This window comes from Neomonachus schauinslandi, chromosome 13, assembly GCF_002201575.2.
Source record: "Neomonachus schauinslandi chromosome 13, ASM220157v2, whole genome shotgun sequence".
Classification (NCBI taxonomy): Eukaryota; Metazoa; Chordata; class Mammalia; order Carnivora; family Phocidae; genus Neomonachus; species Neomonachus schauinslandi.
This window is the reverse complement of record NC_058415.1, coordinates 87,424,625-87,439,541: the sequence shown is the minus strand read 5'-3', so window position 1 is coordinate 87,439,541 and position 14,917 is coordinate 87,424,625. Positions and strand designations below refer to the sequence as shown.

The 14,917-nt window shown below is 48.4% G+C and overlaps 2 protein-coding genes across 6 annotated transcripts in view; one reads left to right on the top strand and one right to left on the bottom strand.

Annotated features, from left to right (window-relative positions):
* USP20 (ubiquitin specific peptidase 20) overlaps positions 1-7,180 on the bottom strand; it is a 40,244-nt gene extending 33,064 nt beyond the window's left edge. For all 3 annotated transcript variants that reach the window (XM_021691320.2, XM_021691318.1, XM_021691321.1), the window contains exon 1: positions 7,095-7,180. The gene's annotated coding sequence lies outside the window, so the exon portion shown is untranslated. The remainder of the gene's footprint in view (positions 1-7,094) is intronic.
* A 165-nt stretch (positions 7,181-7,345) lies between these two features.
* Positions 7,346-13,914, top strand: C13H9orf78 (chromosome 13 C9orf78 homolog). 3 transcript variants are annotated; one of them, XM_021691357.2, is made up of 10 exons: positions 7,346-7,487; positions 7,591-7,656; positions 7,810-7,869; positions 8,772-8,823; positions 8,955-9,025; positions 9,763-9,840; positions 10,611-10,808; positions 11,610-11,746; positions 11,841-11,939; positions 13,248-13,914. In XM_021691357.2, the coding sequence occupies exons 1-10, from the start codon at positions 7,405-7,407 to the stop codon at positions 13,337-13,339; spliced, it is 936 nt and encodes a 311-aa protein (XP_021547032.1). In that variant the 5' UTR covers positions 7,346-7,404; the 3' UTR covers positions 13,340-13,914. The 3 variants fall into 3 exon arrangements, with proteins under 3 accessions (XP_021547032.1, XP_021547034.1, XP_021547035.1); XM_021691359.2 differs by lacking the exon at positions 7,591-7,656 and having other exon boundaries at positions 13,248-13,906; XM_021691360.2 differs by lacking the exons at positions 7,591-7,656; positions 7,810-7,869 and having other exon boundaries at positions 13,248-13,906.
* Positions 13,915-14,917: the final 1,003 nt, after the last annotated feature.

Below are 14,917 nucleotides of genomic sequence, written 5' to 3'. Positions count from 1 at the left end.
TCCAATTTTGTGAAACGGGTGAAGGATGGAGCGGGTACTTCACCAGGTAAGAATGGCCAACAAGCACACGAGAGCATGCTCAACATCGTTTGCAAGATAACATCTCACAGCACCAAGAACATCTAGAACTAATAAAATCTTCAATACCAGGGGTTGCTGAAGATGTGAAGGAATTTGCCTATATTGATAGGACTGTAAAATAATATCAAAAGCTGGAAAATAGCCAGGCAGATTCCTACAAAGTCAAGCACACACTTATCACATGAGCCTGCAATTCCACTGTTGGATATTCACCCAGGAGAAATGAAAACATACCTCTACACAAAGATTTGTATGCAAACATTCATGGTAGCTTTATACGTAACAGCCCAAAATTGCGAAGACCTCCCAGTGTCCAACAACAGGGAACTGAAGCCAACTACCATTATATTCATACAATGGGACACTAGTCAGCATCAAAAAGAACCCTGGATATGCACAGCAACATGGGTCAATTCCAGACACGTTAAACTGAGCAAAAGAAGTCAGATACAAAAGAGCACATACTCTAGGATTCTCTTTATATGGAATTTCAAAACAGACAAAACTAACCTAAGGTGTTAGAAATGGGGACAGTGGTTGCCTGGGGCAGAGGGTGAGGCTACACTGTAAAGAGGGAACTTTCTGTGGTGTTGGAATGTTCTAGATTTTGATTGGAGTGTGATTTAGCCAGGTCTCTATACCTGTTAAATCTCAGGAACTACATCTTTAAAGTGCATGCATTTTACTGTATGTAAATTATATCTCAATAAAGTTGATTAAAAGCCCTTTATTTTTTTTTAAAGATTTTATTTTATTTTTAAGTAGGCTCCATGCCCAATGTGGGGCTTAAACTCACAACGCTGAGATTAAGAGCCACATACTCTACCAACGGAGCCAGCCAGGAGCCCCTAAAAGATTTTAAGTAATCTCTATACCCAAGGTGGGGCTTGCTTTTCCCCAGGTCCCTGAGAGAACACTGGGGAAGCATGACCTCCATCCCTTGGGGGCTCTCCAGACCCCCAGGGTGTGAACAGGACACCTGAGGCCCATTTTAGAGAGGGGGCAGCATCTGAGTGGTCCCAGAAGCTCTGAGAGAGGAAGTGCCTCAGCTGCTACCCGAGTGGCTTGAAAGTATAACCTTTCATCATGTGACTCATTCACTTGAAGATCTGCTCTTAACGCCTTTGCTTTTGCCTCAATAACTTCCGTGTTGGATTAAAATTTTTCATCGCCTCCCACTTACCCTGAAAATAGAAAAAGGCTTTTTGTGTGGTTTCAATACAATTAATATACACCTCTGTAGAAGCTGGAGAACACTGACAAACATAAAATGGCATAAAAATCACCTGTGATCCACCTGGGGGTGGGGGTAAGATGGTTACTGTGTTAGTCTTGTTCATGTGTAGGAATGCCTAACTTAAAAAACGAAATTAGAATATAACAGATACAGTTTGTATACAAGGTTCTTCTGTTTAGATCACGTACATTTCTCCTGTCAATAAACTTCTTTTCAACAACTTCATTTTTAATGGCTGACTCATGTCCCACATAGAATTTAAGCTACACCTTACTTAGTCGCTTTCTTACTCTTGGACACTTAGGGTATTTGTGTGTGTGTGTGTGTTGCCATTATAAATAAGGCAGTGAGAAATATTTTGAAATATAAATCTTTGGACTACATCTTTGATCCAGGAAAAATTACTAGGTCAAAATGTATGTGCTGGGGGCGCCTGGGTGGCTCAGTCGTTAAGGGTCTGCCTTCGGCTCAGGTCATGATTCCAGGGTCCTGGGATCGAGCCCCGCATCAGGATCCCTGTTCGGCGGGAAGCCTGCTTCTCCCTCTCTCGCTGTCTCTCTCTGTGTCAAATAAATAAATAAAATCTTAAAAAAAAAAATGTATGTGCTGAAGGCTCTGGATACACATTGACCAATTTCTCTCTAGATCCACTATATAAATTTATCTGCCTACCAGCAGTGTATGAGCATGCCCAACAAAGGAAGTTTGAGGTTTACTAACATTTTTTTTCAAAGCTGATGTTTAAAAACAGTTTGTAGGAAGGACAAAGTTGAGCGGTAGTATTGTAAACTTTGGGTGTTTACTCTTCCGACATAGGACCTGAAACGTCAGAAACACCTGGTCTATAAGGTCTGCACTCCACTTTTCTCTGCTGCCTAGAAGCTTTCACTTCATTTTATCTTGGTACCCAACTGGCTTGGCTTGGGGTAATGTAACACACGCCAGGTTTGGGCCCTGCCCTTAACCCCAGGGTAGTTATACACAGCCACCAGGGATGCGATCATTACTAGCCAGCCACCTTTTCCTGTGCTCTTCCCCTGTGTCGGCTGCTTCACATACGTTAGCCCTGGGGCTGACCCTAATTCCAGAAGGCAGTGAGATAGCTAGCCCTGCGTTCAGCTCCTTGCTGGTCACTTGCAAGCTGTGTGTCTTTAGGTAAATCAGTTGCCCCTCAGTTTCCACATCCGTGAAATGGGGGCAAAGATGGCAACTAGCGTTATGGGAGGGTGCAGGGAGACAATGCACAGGGAGGATTTAGCATTCTGATCACGTGGACTTCCAGGGTGGCTCAGGGTCTGTATTTACCTGCAAAGCAAGGACGCTCAGAAATGTTCTGTGCTATAATTTGTGTTACTGGCCATGTTTTATAGATCAGGGGACTGAGACAGGTGGGGGTGTGAGTCACACGCCCAAGGGTGCCCTCCATCAGCTTTTCAGCCTGGGCTCCGTGGCCCAGGACAGCGCTGACTCTGACCAGGCACTATGCCCAGTGCTTCTCCTACACTCTTCACGTAAGGAAAGCTGTTTCTCATTTTAGGGAGGATGAATGGAGGCCCAGACACAGGAAGCCATTTGCCCAAGACCATACAGTGAGGAAGCGACACAGCAAGGAAGGAACCAGGCTGTATCTGCCTTCACAGCGCTTCCCATTCTTGCCTTTGTGCAAATAATTGGAGTGCACACAGCAGGCACTTAATAAAAACCGAAAGAAAAAGAAACCTATGCTGCCGAGGGAGCTGGCTCCCAGGAACAGGCCCCTGAAAGCAGCTGTGCTGCTGGGCGTCAGCAAGGTCCTCCCTCTCCCGACTGGCCATGCCAGCCTCCGCTCCTGGGGCACAGAAAGCTGGGGGAGGGAGGCCCTGGCAGGTCTGGCTCAGAGCCCACCCATTGCAGGCCCCAGTGAGGCTTCCGAGAGGGTTCAGCCTGAGGGAGGGCAGGCACTTTTCCCTCCCTGGGACCTGCAGCAAGAAAGGGGGAAAGTGCCCCCAGCCAGCGGGCGGGCGGGCAGGCAGGCAGCACCTCTGGGCCTGGCATCAGCCGCTCAGATCAGGCCTAGGGTGCCCATTACTCATCATTTTCCTGGCAGTTCTGGCCACCTCCTCCTCCCAGCTAGGAAGCCAGTTCCTTAGGACAAGAGAGGGGTGCTGCCAAGTCCCCGCTAACACAGAGACAGCCACCTGCTCTGATCCTTATTACACCAGCCATCCCACACTCCACACACCTGTCCACACCCCTCCATGACCCTCTGGCCCTCAGAGCATGAGCCCTTTCCCTCCCTCCTGCCTTCTTCTCTCTGCCCTGCTTCCAAGCAACTCCATTTCTCCTAAAGCCCAAATATATCCCTTCCGTCAACCCAGTCTTAATTCCCTAAGAATCCAACAATCTCCTGACTCCCAAGCAGAACCCTCAGCCTCCTCCTGCCTTGACAAATCTTGCTTCCCCCACACCTCTGTTCTCCCACACCTCCAGTGCTCCTCATTTGCCTTACCCACCCTACCCCCCCCTGCCCTGAATGGCCCCGTGTACTGGAACTGACACTAACAGACCTCACTGAATCCTTACCACCATCCTGGAGGGCAGGCAACAACTGGGAGCTAAACCCATCTCCTGCCTGCCTGCCCATCACTGGAGGAGAGGCTGAGGCTCAGAGAGGTGGAGTAACTGGCTGGAGGTCACACAGCTACTGAGCTGCTGATCCAGAATTTGACCTTGGGACTGCCCACCCTGAAGTCAGTGCTCTGAACTGTCAGCTCCACAGTCTCCCCAACAGCCCCAGCCAGCCTGGAGTGGGGATGATCTTTACCTCCTCCAAGCCAAACACCCACATTCAGAGGGCAGCTTCCCCTGGCCTCCTTCACAAGAGCCACTTCTGAGTCATGCTTCACAAAGCATTTTTCTGCTCAACTTAAACTCCTGAAGTCTACAATAACACCTCTGAAGCCTGGCACTGCAATTTGTCCCAGGCTCTCGAGGAGTCAGTTAATTGGAGAGGGCATGGGTTTGGGGCCACCCCAGGCTGGTGGTCTTTGGGGGTCAGCAGGCTGGAAGCAGTGACTGGCCCCAGTCACTGAGAAGCCACAAACCCTAGAGTGCATAAGTATAAGCAGAACTCAGACTAAGACCCCTAAAACCGCAAAGCAGGAGAGGGTCAGAGAGGTTCACGCCAAAGGTCACACAGCCAGTAAATGAAAGAAGAGGGACTCCGGTGGGGAAAGAGGCTCCGAGAAGAGAAGGCTCCTGCCCAGAGTCACAAGGTAAGGTGGCAGAACGGGGGATTGTACTGAGGGTCAGGACCTATAACTCAGTCCACTGCTTTATCATGTTACCGACCTAATCCCAAACGAGAATATACCAATTTAAATTTGCAACTCAATACCCCCTCCCACTCGTAATTCCCTTGCCTCATTCTATTTCCATACCACTCATCACCTTCTAATATACTTTACATACTTATGTTATTAAAACCTAAAGTCCAGGGGTGCCTGGGTGGCTCAGTTGGTTGAGCGTGCGACTCTTGATTTCGGCTCAGGTCATGATCTCAGGGTGGTGGGATCAAGGCCCGCCCTCAGCATGGAGTCTGCTTGTCCCTCTCCCTCTGCTCCTCCTCTCCCCCCCCACCCCCTCCTCAGCTCATGCTCTCATTCTCTCTCAAATAAATAAATAAACAAAATCTAAAAAAAAAAAGAAGAAGAACCTGAAGTCCACTAGATCAGGGATCTTTCATCTCTTTTGCTCCCTGCATACTTCAAGCACTTAGAACAGTGCCTGCTCTATATAGTAAAAGCTCAGTGACCATCTGAATAATTAGTCCAACAAACTTTTACTGAACACTTACTATAGCCAAACTGCAAACTACAATTGCTTTGCTGCATCCCAAATCTACCTAGACATTAATGTTCACTGAACCCTGAAACAAGCCAGGCTCCAGGAAGGAGCTCGCAAACCAACCCAAATTCAAGCCAAACGCGTAATTTCCTTAAACAACTAAACTCTCAAAACTATAGCATGACACATCTCTGAACTGAAGAGAACCCACATTTCCCGGAGGCTCCCTCTGAGAAGCAGTTTCATCTCACCCCCCAAAAAAGGCCCAGCAAGACTTAGAGGGTCTGCAGTCCCTTAGCCTGGCCACCCACTGCCACATTCACAGCTGCTACGTTTCCAGCACAGCTTTTGCTAAGTAGGTCACAGTGAGATCTGCCACAGCCCAGGGGGTGAGTAGCACTGGGTACTCTGGCCCCCAGCTCATTTGTACCAGACGCTCCTTCCTGGGATGGCAGAAGAGAAGAAGGATCCAGAAATGTCCTTGGCCTTCTGGCCCTCTCCTTGGTGCTGTCCAGTTCCTCCTAGTAGGAGGGCAGCTGGGTGGGCAAAATCAGAGCTACCTCTGAAAGGGTGATGTCTGCAGACACGGACTCCCTGGGTTCTTGCAGCAATTCCCCGGGGGGCTTCCCCTTCAGCCAGCAGGGACAGGGTGTCCAGTGATTCCCAGGTGCATCTGGGGTTGGTTGAACCAGACTGCAGAAGGCAAGACTTTGAGATTTTAATATACGGCTTTCGATCAAAGCCAAAAAGCTGTTCCAAGAAGTCTGAGTTCATTTGTCTCAACAGCAATCTCAGGAGAGACTGTTCCAGAGAAAAGGAAGGCATTCCAGAAGTGCTGCCCTGCGTCTGAATGGTCTTCCAGAAGAGGAAACCAAAACAGTCTCCGTCAGCCCCTCCCCCCAGCCAATGAGCTATAATAACAGCAGCTGCAGCAAACATTTACTAAGCTTCTACTGTGCTGGGTACTGGGCATAACCTGCAGCAGACGTGGGCCTGCCACTGATCCCTGCCCCACCTTCCAGCTGTGTAACTTCAGGCACTTACTGCCTCTCTGAACCAAAGTCTCGTTTGCAAAATGAAAAATAACTCGATCTACTTCATAGGATTGCTGTGGGAGCTCACCGAGATAATGCTTAGCCCAGGGCCTGCCACACAGTAGCGCTTAATACGAGGCAGTGCTTTCAAAGAAAAGGACTGGCCTATACTGAGAAAAGGAAAACTATTTAAGAGGTTCCTAAAAGTCCTGTAAGCCATCACTGATATATTTACTCATTTCCTAAGCGTTCGTTGATGCCCGTTTGTTTGTTTTCAAATAAACTAAGCCTCACGGCATCCTCGGGGTGGAAAGGGCGGAGGGCAGAGCGACAGTCCTCGTGACAAAGGACGAAAACAAGGCCCCTGAAGGTCCGGGGAGGCGGACGGCAAGCACACGAGGAGGGGCCCTCTCCCCTCAAAACCCTCCAGGAGTAGGTTCAAAACATCGGACGCGGGGATGAAGTGGCTGGAGGCCATCATTAGCGGGGCAGTCGGCGCCAGGACTTTAATTCACCACTGCTAAGAAGTGGTCATCTTTTATCCCTAAAGAAAAAAATGCACGTCAGGGCCCAGACCCCGGGGGAATAAGTCAGCGCCCCGAGACGCCACACTCGTGCTTTCAACGCTGGGTCAGGCCCCGCAGAGATAAAAGAGATGGCGGCCCCCGTTCCGGAGAAGCAACGAGCCCTCCAGGGCTCCAAGTGGGGCATCGGGGCCCCAGAGGACACCCCCTGGGCGCCGGCCGGAGGAGAGGAGAGGGCGGCGGCGGCCGGGGGTCCCGGGCTCCGCTCACCTGGCAGCGGCGTTCTGCGCACCTGGCAGGGCCAGGCCCCAGCCGGCCCGGAGCCAGGCTCGGGTAGCCCCTGCTCGGAGAGGCCCGGCCCCCCGAAGCAGCCGGCGACGGCCCGGAACTCACCTGCCGTCGCAACCGCGCCGCCGCCGCCTGTCAGTCAAGCGCACCCACCGCTGCACCGCGCAGGGCCGTGTGGCCCGCGGGCCGCGCCCCGCCTCCTCCCCTCGCCCGCCCAATCGGGAGAGGCGGACGCCGCGGATGGGGCGGGGCCAGGCGGAAAGTGCAGGTCGGGGGCGGGGCCAGGAGAGCTTGGGGCGGAGCCGGGAGGGGCTGGCGCTGTGAGCCCTGCGCTCTGACCTCACTGCTGCGCGCCGGAAGCAGCCCCGGCCACGGTACAGGGGCCCGGCGTCCGGACCGCGGGGCCGGCGCTACGATGCCGGTCACCGGCAAGAGTTTCCGCCGGCGCCGGGCCGACTCAGAGTCGGAGGAAGATGAGCAGGAATCAGAGGAGGTTCGGTGCGTTTGGGATGGGGCTTCCAAGGGGCAAGAAGAGAGCCGGCTGCGGGACTTATCACCGGCCATCCTCCTCTTTGTGAGCGGAAATTGTCCCTTTCTGCAGACAAAAACTGAGGCTCCTAGGGATGAGGCCGCCGCACAATAGGGAGAGGTATCCCCAGGATGCACGGTGGGTCTGACACCCAATGGGTTTAAGCGCAGGGTCGCCTTCTGGACCATTGTGCTGGCGGCTCAGCATCTGAGCAGGGGTGCCAGTCGAAGCTGGCTTTTGAGTCTGAGTTCTGCGGAGGGTCTCTTAATCTTGTGCATTGCCTTTTTTCAGATTAAAACTAGAAGAGACCCGCGAGGTGCAAAACTTGAGGAAGAGGCCCAACGGGGTGAGGTGGGTGCCACGGGGGGATCCGGAGGAGGAGGCGCAGATGACAGAGACACGCCCCTGCCTGAGTCGCCATCACAACTATCTCCTCAGACATAGCTCCTTCTCTTAACACACTGTACACCTTCCACTGCCCTGAAAGGAGTCCAGCGTTCTTTTAAAGACGTTTAACCAGGAGATGGCCTGAGCTGTGTGGTCTTGAGGTTTGCCCCAGAGGTGCAGAAACGGGTTACTAACTCGTGTTTTTATTGCACCCGATTGTGAAATGCACATTGATTGTTAAGAGTTTGGGAAATTTAGAAAAGTGTAATCAAAAAAATAAGCAGCGCCCATAATTCTCCCATCCACAGGTAACCAGTGTTAACATTTAATGTTCTGGCTAATCTGTTTTTTTCCCTCACATTTCGGACATTAACATTTTCCAAAGCCCTTTTTAGTGGCTGCATAGTATCCCACCCCGTGCATGTGCCATACCTAATCCCCTACTTAGGGGTCGTTTGTAGGGGACAGTAGGTCATTTGTACAAGTTCACCAAATAAGGTGTAAAAAATAAGGGTGCGATAAGTATTTTTCTACATTTGTCTTCAGCTTCATGTTCCCCAAAGGCAAAATCTTAGAAATCAGATTTCCAAGCCACGATAATGTCAAATGGCCTTGTAGGAGAGTGTACCACTTCACCGTACCCCCCACCCAGCATCTAAAGTACTTGCTGAACTCTGTTTTATGCTTGTAGGCTTTTCCAGCTGGCTTTGGTGCCCACTCCTCAGAAATTGCCTTTGCTCTAATGTTACAACATACAAACTTCCTAAGTGTTTTCCTCATATCTCAATTATGCAATTTCTATCTCTCTCTGTCTCTCACTCTCACTCACTCTTACTCTCTCACTTTTCCTTTTTGTTTTTGCTCAGTGCTGTGGCCCTGCTGGTGGGAGAGAAGGTACAAGAAGAGACCACCCTAGTGGTGAGTTGTGGGGGCCTCCTTGGATAATGGGGAGTTGTGGCTGCTCTCCAGTGGGTGATTGTGTTTAAAAAAAAAAAAGTCCACTGCCAATTATATAGATGCTTCTTCTCAGCTGTGTTTGCTTTCTGCAGGATGATCCCTTTCAGATGAAGACAGGCGGTATGGTGGACATGAAGAAACTGAAGGAAAGAGGCAAAGATAAGTAAGTGCAGACCTTACTTGATACACACTAACCTGTAGCCCCTGCCTGGGTCTGTGTGACTCCAGATAGCTGGGGCCTGCAGCAGCAGCTTTAGTGGGACATCCTGAGGTATCCTTCGTGCTTTGTAAAGGGTATGCAGCTTAAAAACAAATGAAAGCAAAACTCTTTTTTTTTTTTTAGAGAGAGGGAGAGTGCACGTCCACACACGTGCTGGGGGAAGGGCAGAGGGAGAGGGAGCAAGAGAATCTCAAGCAGACTCCCAGCTGAGCGCAGAGCCCAGCGTGGGGCTCGATCCCACGACCCAGAGATCATTACCTGAGCTGAAATCAAGAGTCAGATGCTCAACTGACTGAGCTACCCAGGCGCCCCCAAAACAAAAACTCTTGAAGTGTGTTGCAGATACTCTCTTTTTGTAAAGGTGCATTGTTTAGTGTGTTTCAAACCCATGTGGAAGTTTTGTTTTTCTTTTTTAAGAAACATACAAAAACACAATTATAAAAATAATAGAAAAGTAAGAAATAAAAGTATCTACTCCTTCCCCAGAGAAATCTCCAGAGGCCAACAGTTTGCTTGCTTCTGTTTCTTCTATTTACATATCACATATATATTTTTTCCCAACCATAAGCAGGATGTACTTTTCTGTGGTTTTTTTTTTTTTTTTTTTTTTTTGTATAATATCAAACTCGGCCTCACTGAGTTGTGACTTTAAGACTGGGCTTCATTGCTTCTCCTTATAGGATCAGCGAAGAGGAAGACCTCCACCTGGGGACATCATTTTCCGCTGAAACCAACCGAAGGGATGAGGATGCTGACATGTGGGTATCAGTGTGGCTGTGAGCAGTTCGGGGTTGGCTCCAGCCAGATAGAGTGCAAGATGTTTAGTCACAGATGACATTTTTAGAATTATCCAAAGGCAGCAAAGGTGGCCTCTGTCACTCCACCTCCCAGGCTTTTCTAAAAATTCTTTAAAAAGTGGTTCTTGGGAGTTTAGATTCCTTGACTAGTAACCAAACACTGTAGAAATAAACATTGGATTTGCCCACTTTTTTGCTAACAAGGCTGTTGAACAGATGACTACCATCTGCCATTACCTTTCTGTTTTCGGTGAACCTTACATATATTAACACCAATAGATTGGGAGGGCATAATCTTATAATAGAGGTTGGTGCTTTAAGCTGAAAAAATTTTGCTTGATGAAAAAACTCAAGTTATTTTTATGTTTCTCATTTTTCCACGGACTGATGAAAACTTCATGGACCATCACTGCTCTGTGGGCCAGTGTTGGGGACCACTAATTTTATAAATGTTTTTTGTTGTTGTTTTTAGAGAGAATTTTTTTTTTTTTAAGATTTATTTAAGAGAGAGCACGAGCAGGGGGGAAGGGCTGAGAGAGAGAGAAGGAGACTCCCTGCCGAGTGGGGAGCCAGACATGAGGCTCGATGCCAGGACCCCAAGATCATGACCTGAGCCAAAGGCAGACACTTAACCAACTGAGTCACCCAGGTGCCCCGGGGACCACTAAATTTAAAGACAGGTTTTGTGAGCCTCCTGCGTCTCCCTGAGGCTTGTGGCTTTCTCATTTCAGGATGAAGTACATTGAGACAGAGCTGAAGAAGAGGAAAGGGATTGTAGAACACGAGGAACAGAAAGTCAAGCCGAAGAATGCAGAGGACTGTCTTTACGAACTTCCTGAAAACATCCGTGTTTCCTCAGCAAAGAAGACAGAAGAGATGCTTTCCAACCAGATGCTGAGTGGCATCCCCGAGGTGGACCTAGGCATCGAGTACGTTTCAGACCCCTTCTGGCCTCTCTCCTGCCCTATCCCACCAAAGAGCGCTCTGCTTTCCAGTGAAGGGGACTGTTTCTTACCTGTCTCCTTGGAAACCCACAAATAACTATCTTTTCTTTGGCAGGCTGGGATGCTTGTGCCCACAGTGTCTCTAAAGGATTGGTCAGTGTTGTTAGACTTAAGGGAAAGTCTCCTGAACGCAAAAGTGTGATGTTTTGTTTATTGAGATATAATTAACATGTAACATTATATTGGTTTCAGGTATATAACAATGATTCAATATTTGTATACAGGTGTTTATTTTTATTTAATCTTTGTTCACAGTTCTTCAGCTGTTCTAATCAGATCCTTGTATTCTTCTCCTTTATTCTGGCAGGAGCAATGTTAAAGGCTTACCCATCTCATGATCCTCTTCTTTATTTTTTGCAAAACATCTGCTCTAACCCACTGGATTGTCATGGAAGAAATACGATGGTCAGAATCTTCTTTGGGTGTAGTAGGAAGTTGGGTTCTTGCCTCTTTTCTGGCCTTACTAGCTCTGGGCCTTGAGCAGTTCTCTTTCCTTCTCTGAGGCTCAGTTTCCTCTTGATCAGGAGAGGACAGTACGTCTATATCTCCGACAGCTGTGAGGACACGTGAGAATGGGACTGTAGGAGAGTAGGTCAACTGTGGAGCACTGTGCTCCAAGAGAGGATCTCCTTAGGCACTGGTGGGCTTCCAGCCTGACCGTCAGTTCTGTCTGAGAACCAACAGTGAGACGATCTAATACATGGCATGGCTTCTTTCTCCCTGCAGCGCTAAAATAAAAAATATCATTTCCACGGAGGATGCCAAGGCCCGTCTGCTGGCAGAGCAGCAGAACAAGAAGAAAGACAGCGAGACATCTTTCGTGCCCACCAACATGGCCGTGAATTACGTGCAGCACAACCGATGTAAGCTTTTCTGGGGAAGTAGCCCTGCCCTGCCGGGGAGGTCCCCTGGTTCCCATATCCTGTCTGATGTGTCCCCTGGTCTCTTTTGATCCAGTTTATCATGAGGAGCTCAATGCCCCCATACGGAGAAACAAAGAAGAGCCCAAAGCCCGACCCTTAAGAGTGGGTGACACGGAGAAGCCAGAGCCTGAGCGTGAGTACAGCAGAGGCCTCAGGGCTGCCTGGAGCAGTCATCAGGGCCTATGGAGGCAGGGTGGCCTCTGCAGGGGTGGAGCTTGGACTTTGGGGCCAGAGCACCCGGTTTCCACTCCATGCTCCAGACCGTGGCCATTTGCCTTCCCCTTTCCAAGCCTCGGTTTACTCACCTGTGAATGGGGACCGTCATAAAACCAACCATTTGGGGTTGCCCTGAGGATTCACTGGGCTATCAAATATAATAGAGACTTAAAAAATTAGGACATTTCAGTAAGCAAAAATAAATTCAAAGTTACCCACAGTGTCACCCAAAGATGAACGCGTTGACATTTTTACGTACAACCTTCCAGACTTCAAAAACATATGTATATAGAAACGCATATTGTATACACATATAATAGGATCTCATAGTGTTTCACTCAGTAGTGTGCCCTGCATGTCTCTCTGTGACAGTAAATACATACTTTCCTGTTCAGTGGCCATTTCATGTTCCATTGTATGGATATACTGCAGTTCCCTCTGGTTGGACACTTCGGTTGTTTCTCCTTTTTCCCTATTTAAACACTGTATTTGCCTATATCGTGTCCTTAGGCTACATACCAAGAAGTCGCCAAAGGCTCCTCTAGACATGGGGCTATTTGATCCTCCTGAGCCCCTTTCTCTCATGCTAACCAGCACCGGGGGGGCGGGGGGGGTCTCCCTTTTCATCAACAACGGGGTGGTCCTAAGGAAATGCTAAAGTTGCTGAGGCTTCTGAAAAATCCAGGCTGTTGTTTTCCCTTCCCTCCCACTTGAGAAATTAGTTTCTGTAACATCTTGGTTGCATAGTCTTTGATTCCCAGAGCTTTGTGTCATTCACACATAGTAAGCAAGGACTTTGGAGTCACGAGACTCGGCTTCCACTCTCAAGCTCCCTTCACTTTCTGAGCAACCGTGAGGAAGTCACCTAAGCTTTCTGGACAGTGGTGGCAACATGCCCCTGTTAGAATTGCGGTGAGGGGTAAAAGAAGTTGTATCTGAAAGTGTTGGGCACTTTGTACCTAGTCAAACTCTCACTGTACCCACCGACTGGTCACCTAGTCTGATGCTGTGTCACCATACGCCACCATACTGTCACCCGGCCCCACCCTCTGTTTATTTTCATTTACTCAATAACAGGTATTCACTGAGGCCCTACTATGTTCCTATTCACGAGGGTAGGCACCTGGGGCTCCTGTGTGGAATGAGACAGGCGTGGTCCTACCCTAAGCAGAGCCTCTCGGCGGCTTGCAGCATGGGAAACAGCTTTTCCTCTTTCCCTTTGTAGGATCCCCTCCTAACCGCAAGCGTCCTGCTAATGAGAAGGCCACCGACGACTATCACTATGAGAAGTTCAAGAAGATGAACAGACGGTACTAAGGGTGGCGAAAGGGAAAAGTGCAGAATGGGATGTAAATAGTGCTGTGCCTTCCGTACCCCTCCCCCCGCCCCAACAAAACGCTTCCTGGACAGAGGTTTGCTTATTTGCTAGCAGACCATTCCAAAAACAGACTCTATTAGCCCTGCTGCTTACCTGCTGGATTTTTCAGGCACCGCATTTATAACCTTTTGAAACAAAACAATGTGTAGTTTCCCTATTTGAGGGCAAACTCTTATTCTTGTGAGCATTATTAAATCTTGTTTGTAAATATGTTGACTTTCTCTTAATATTGGCCCCAGGGCAGGAGGAAACCTGTGTTCAGAGTGAGATGAAACCCTTTAGATTGTGCTGTTAATTATTAATATATGCAATCGTGTGCTCTACGTTCAAATACCTGGAGTTCAGAAATGCATCCTGCACTGTTTATGCCGGATCCAGCTGAAAGCAGAAAAATCTATAGGATGGAATCAAAGGGACACTGGCATTTTCTGACTTTTACAAAGTTACCTATTTCTTTTCATTAAGAAAGAAAAAATTTCTATCATTTTCAGCACTTAAGTATTAAATATGAAACGAATCCAACCTTCTTGTTTGTATTGTGTCTCCTTCTACCAACACTAGGTAATGTGTTGAGAGCCTGGGGCGTGGGCAGCTCAAATGCAAAACTCAGTTACTGAGAGATTTTCTCATTGAGTTTGAGAGATGTGGACAAGCTCCAGCCTGCTGGCTGCCAGGGTGGTGCCCCCTGTGCTGTCATTTTCCTGAGGCACTTAACACAGGTCAAGATGAGAAAAGATGAGCAGGTTGGTTGACCCAGGGCTGATTTTTAGAGTGGGTGTTGTGGCTAGAGGAGTTCGGCTTTGGAGTCTGAGCAGAGCCCTGCTCACTGCGTATTATACCCTTGCACAAATCTCTTTCCCTCTGAGTCTGGTTTCTCATCTGTAAAATGGACATAGTTTTTATATTTTTTCCTCCATTAGAATGCAGGATCAGTGAAGGCAGGAATCATGGATGCCTTGTTTTTTTTTCTTGAATCCCCAGGGTCTAGTCCATAACCCAACACATGGGCAATCCTCAAAACCATGAATGAATGGGTGAATGAGTGCAAGTAACTTTTGGGTGGAGAACTCTGAGGAACACTACCTCATCCAGGTGGTGAAGGTCAGTAACAGTCATAAATAATGTTGCTAGTATGTATCCTTCATATGTCGTGAAAATAGCACTCTACCGTTGTAAATTATGTTCTTCCCCAACGCTCATATCCCCAGTCTAATCATGAGAAAACATCACATCCCGATAGTGGGGTATCTTACAAAAGATTTGACCAGCACTCCCCCAAAACTGTCAAGGTCATCAAAACCAAGGAGAGCGTGAGAAACAGTCTTATCCAAGGAGGAGCCTAAGGAGACATGAGAAGGAAATGTAATGCGGTATCTTGGACGGGATCCTAGATCAGATATAGGACATCAGGTGAAAACTAAGGGAAAATGTACAAACTTTAGTTGTATCAATATAGGTTCATTAATTTTAACAAGTGTAAAATACTAATATGTTAATAATACGGGAAATTACGTAGG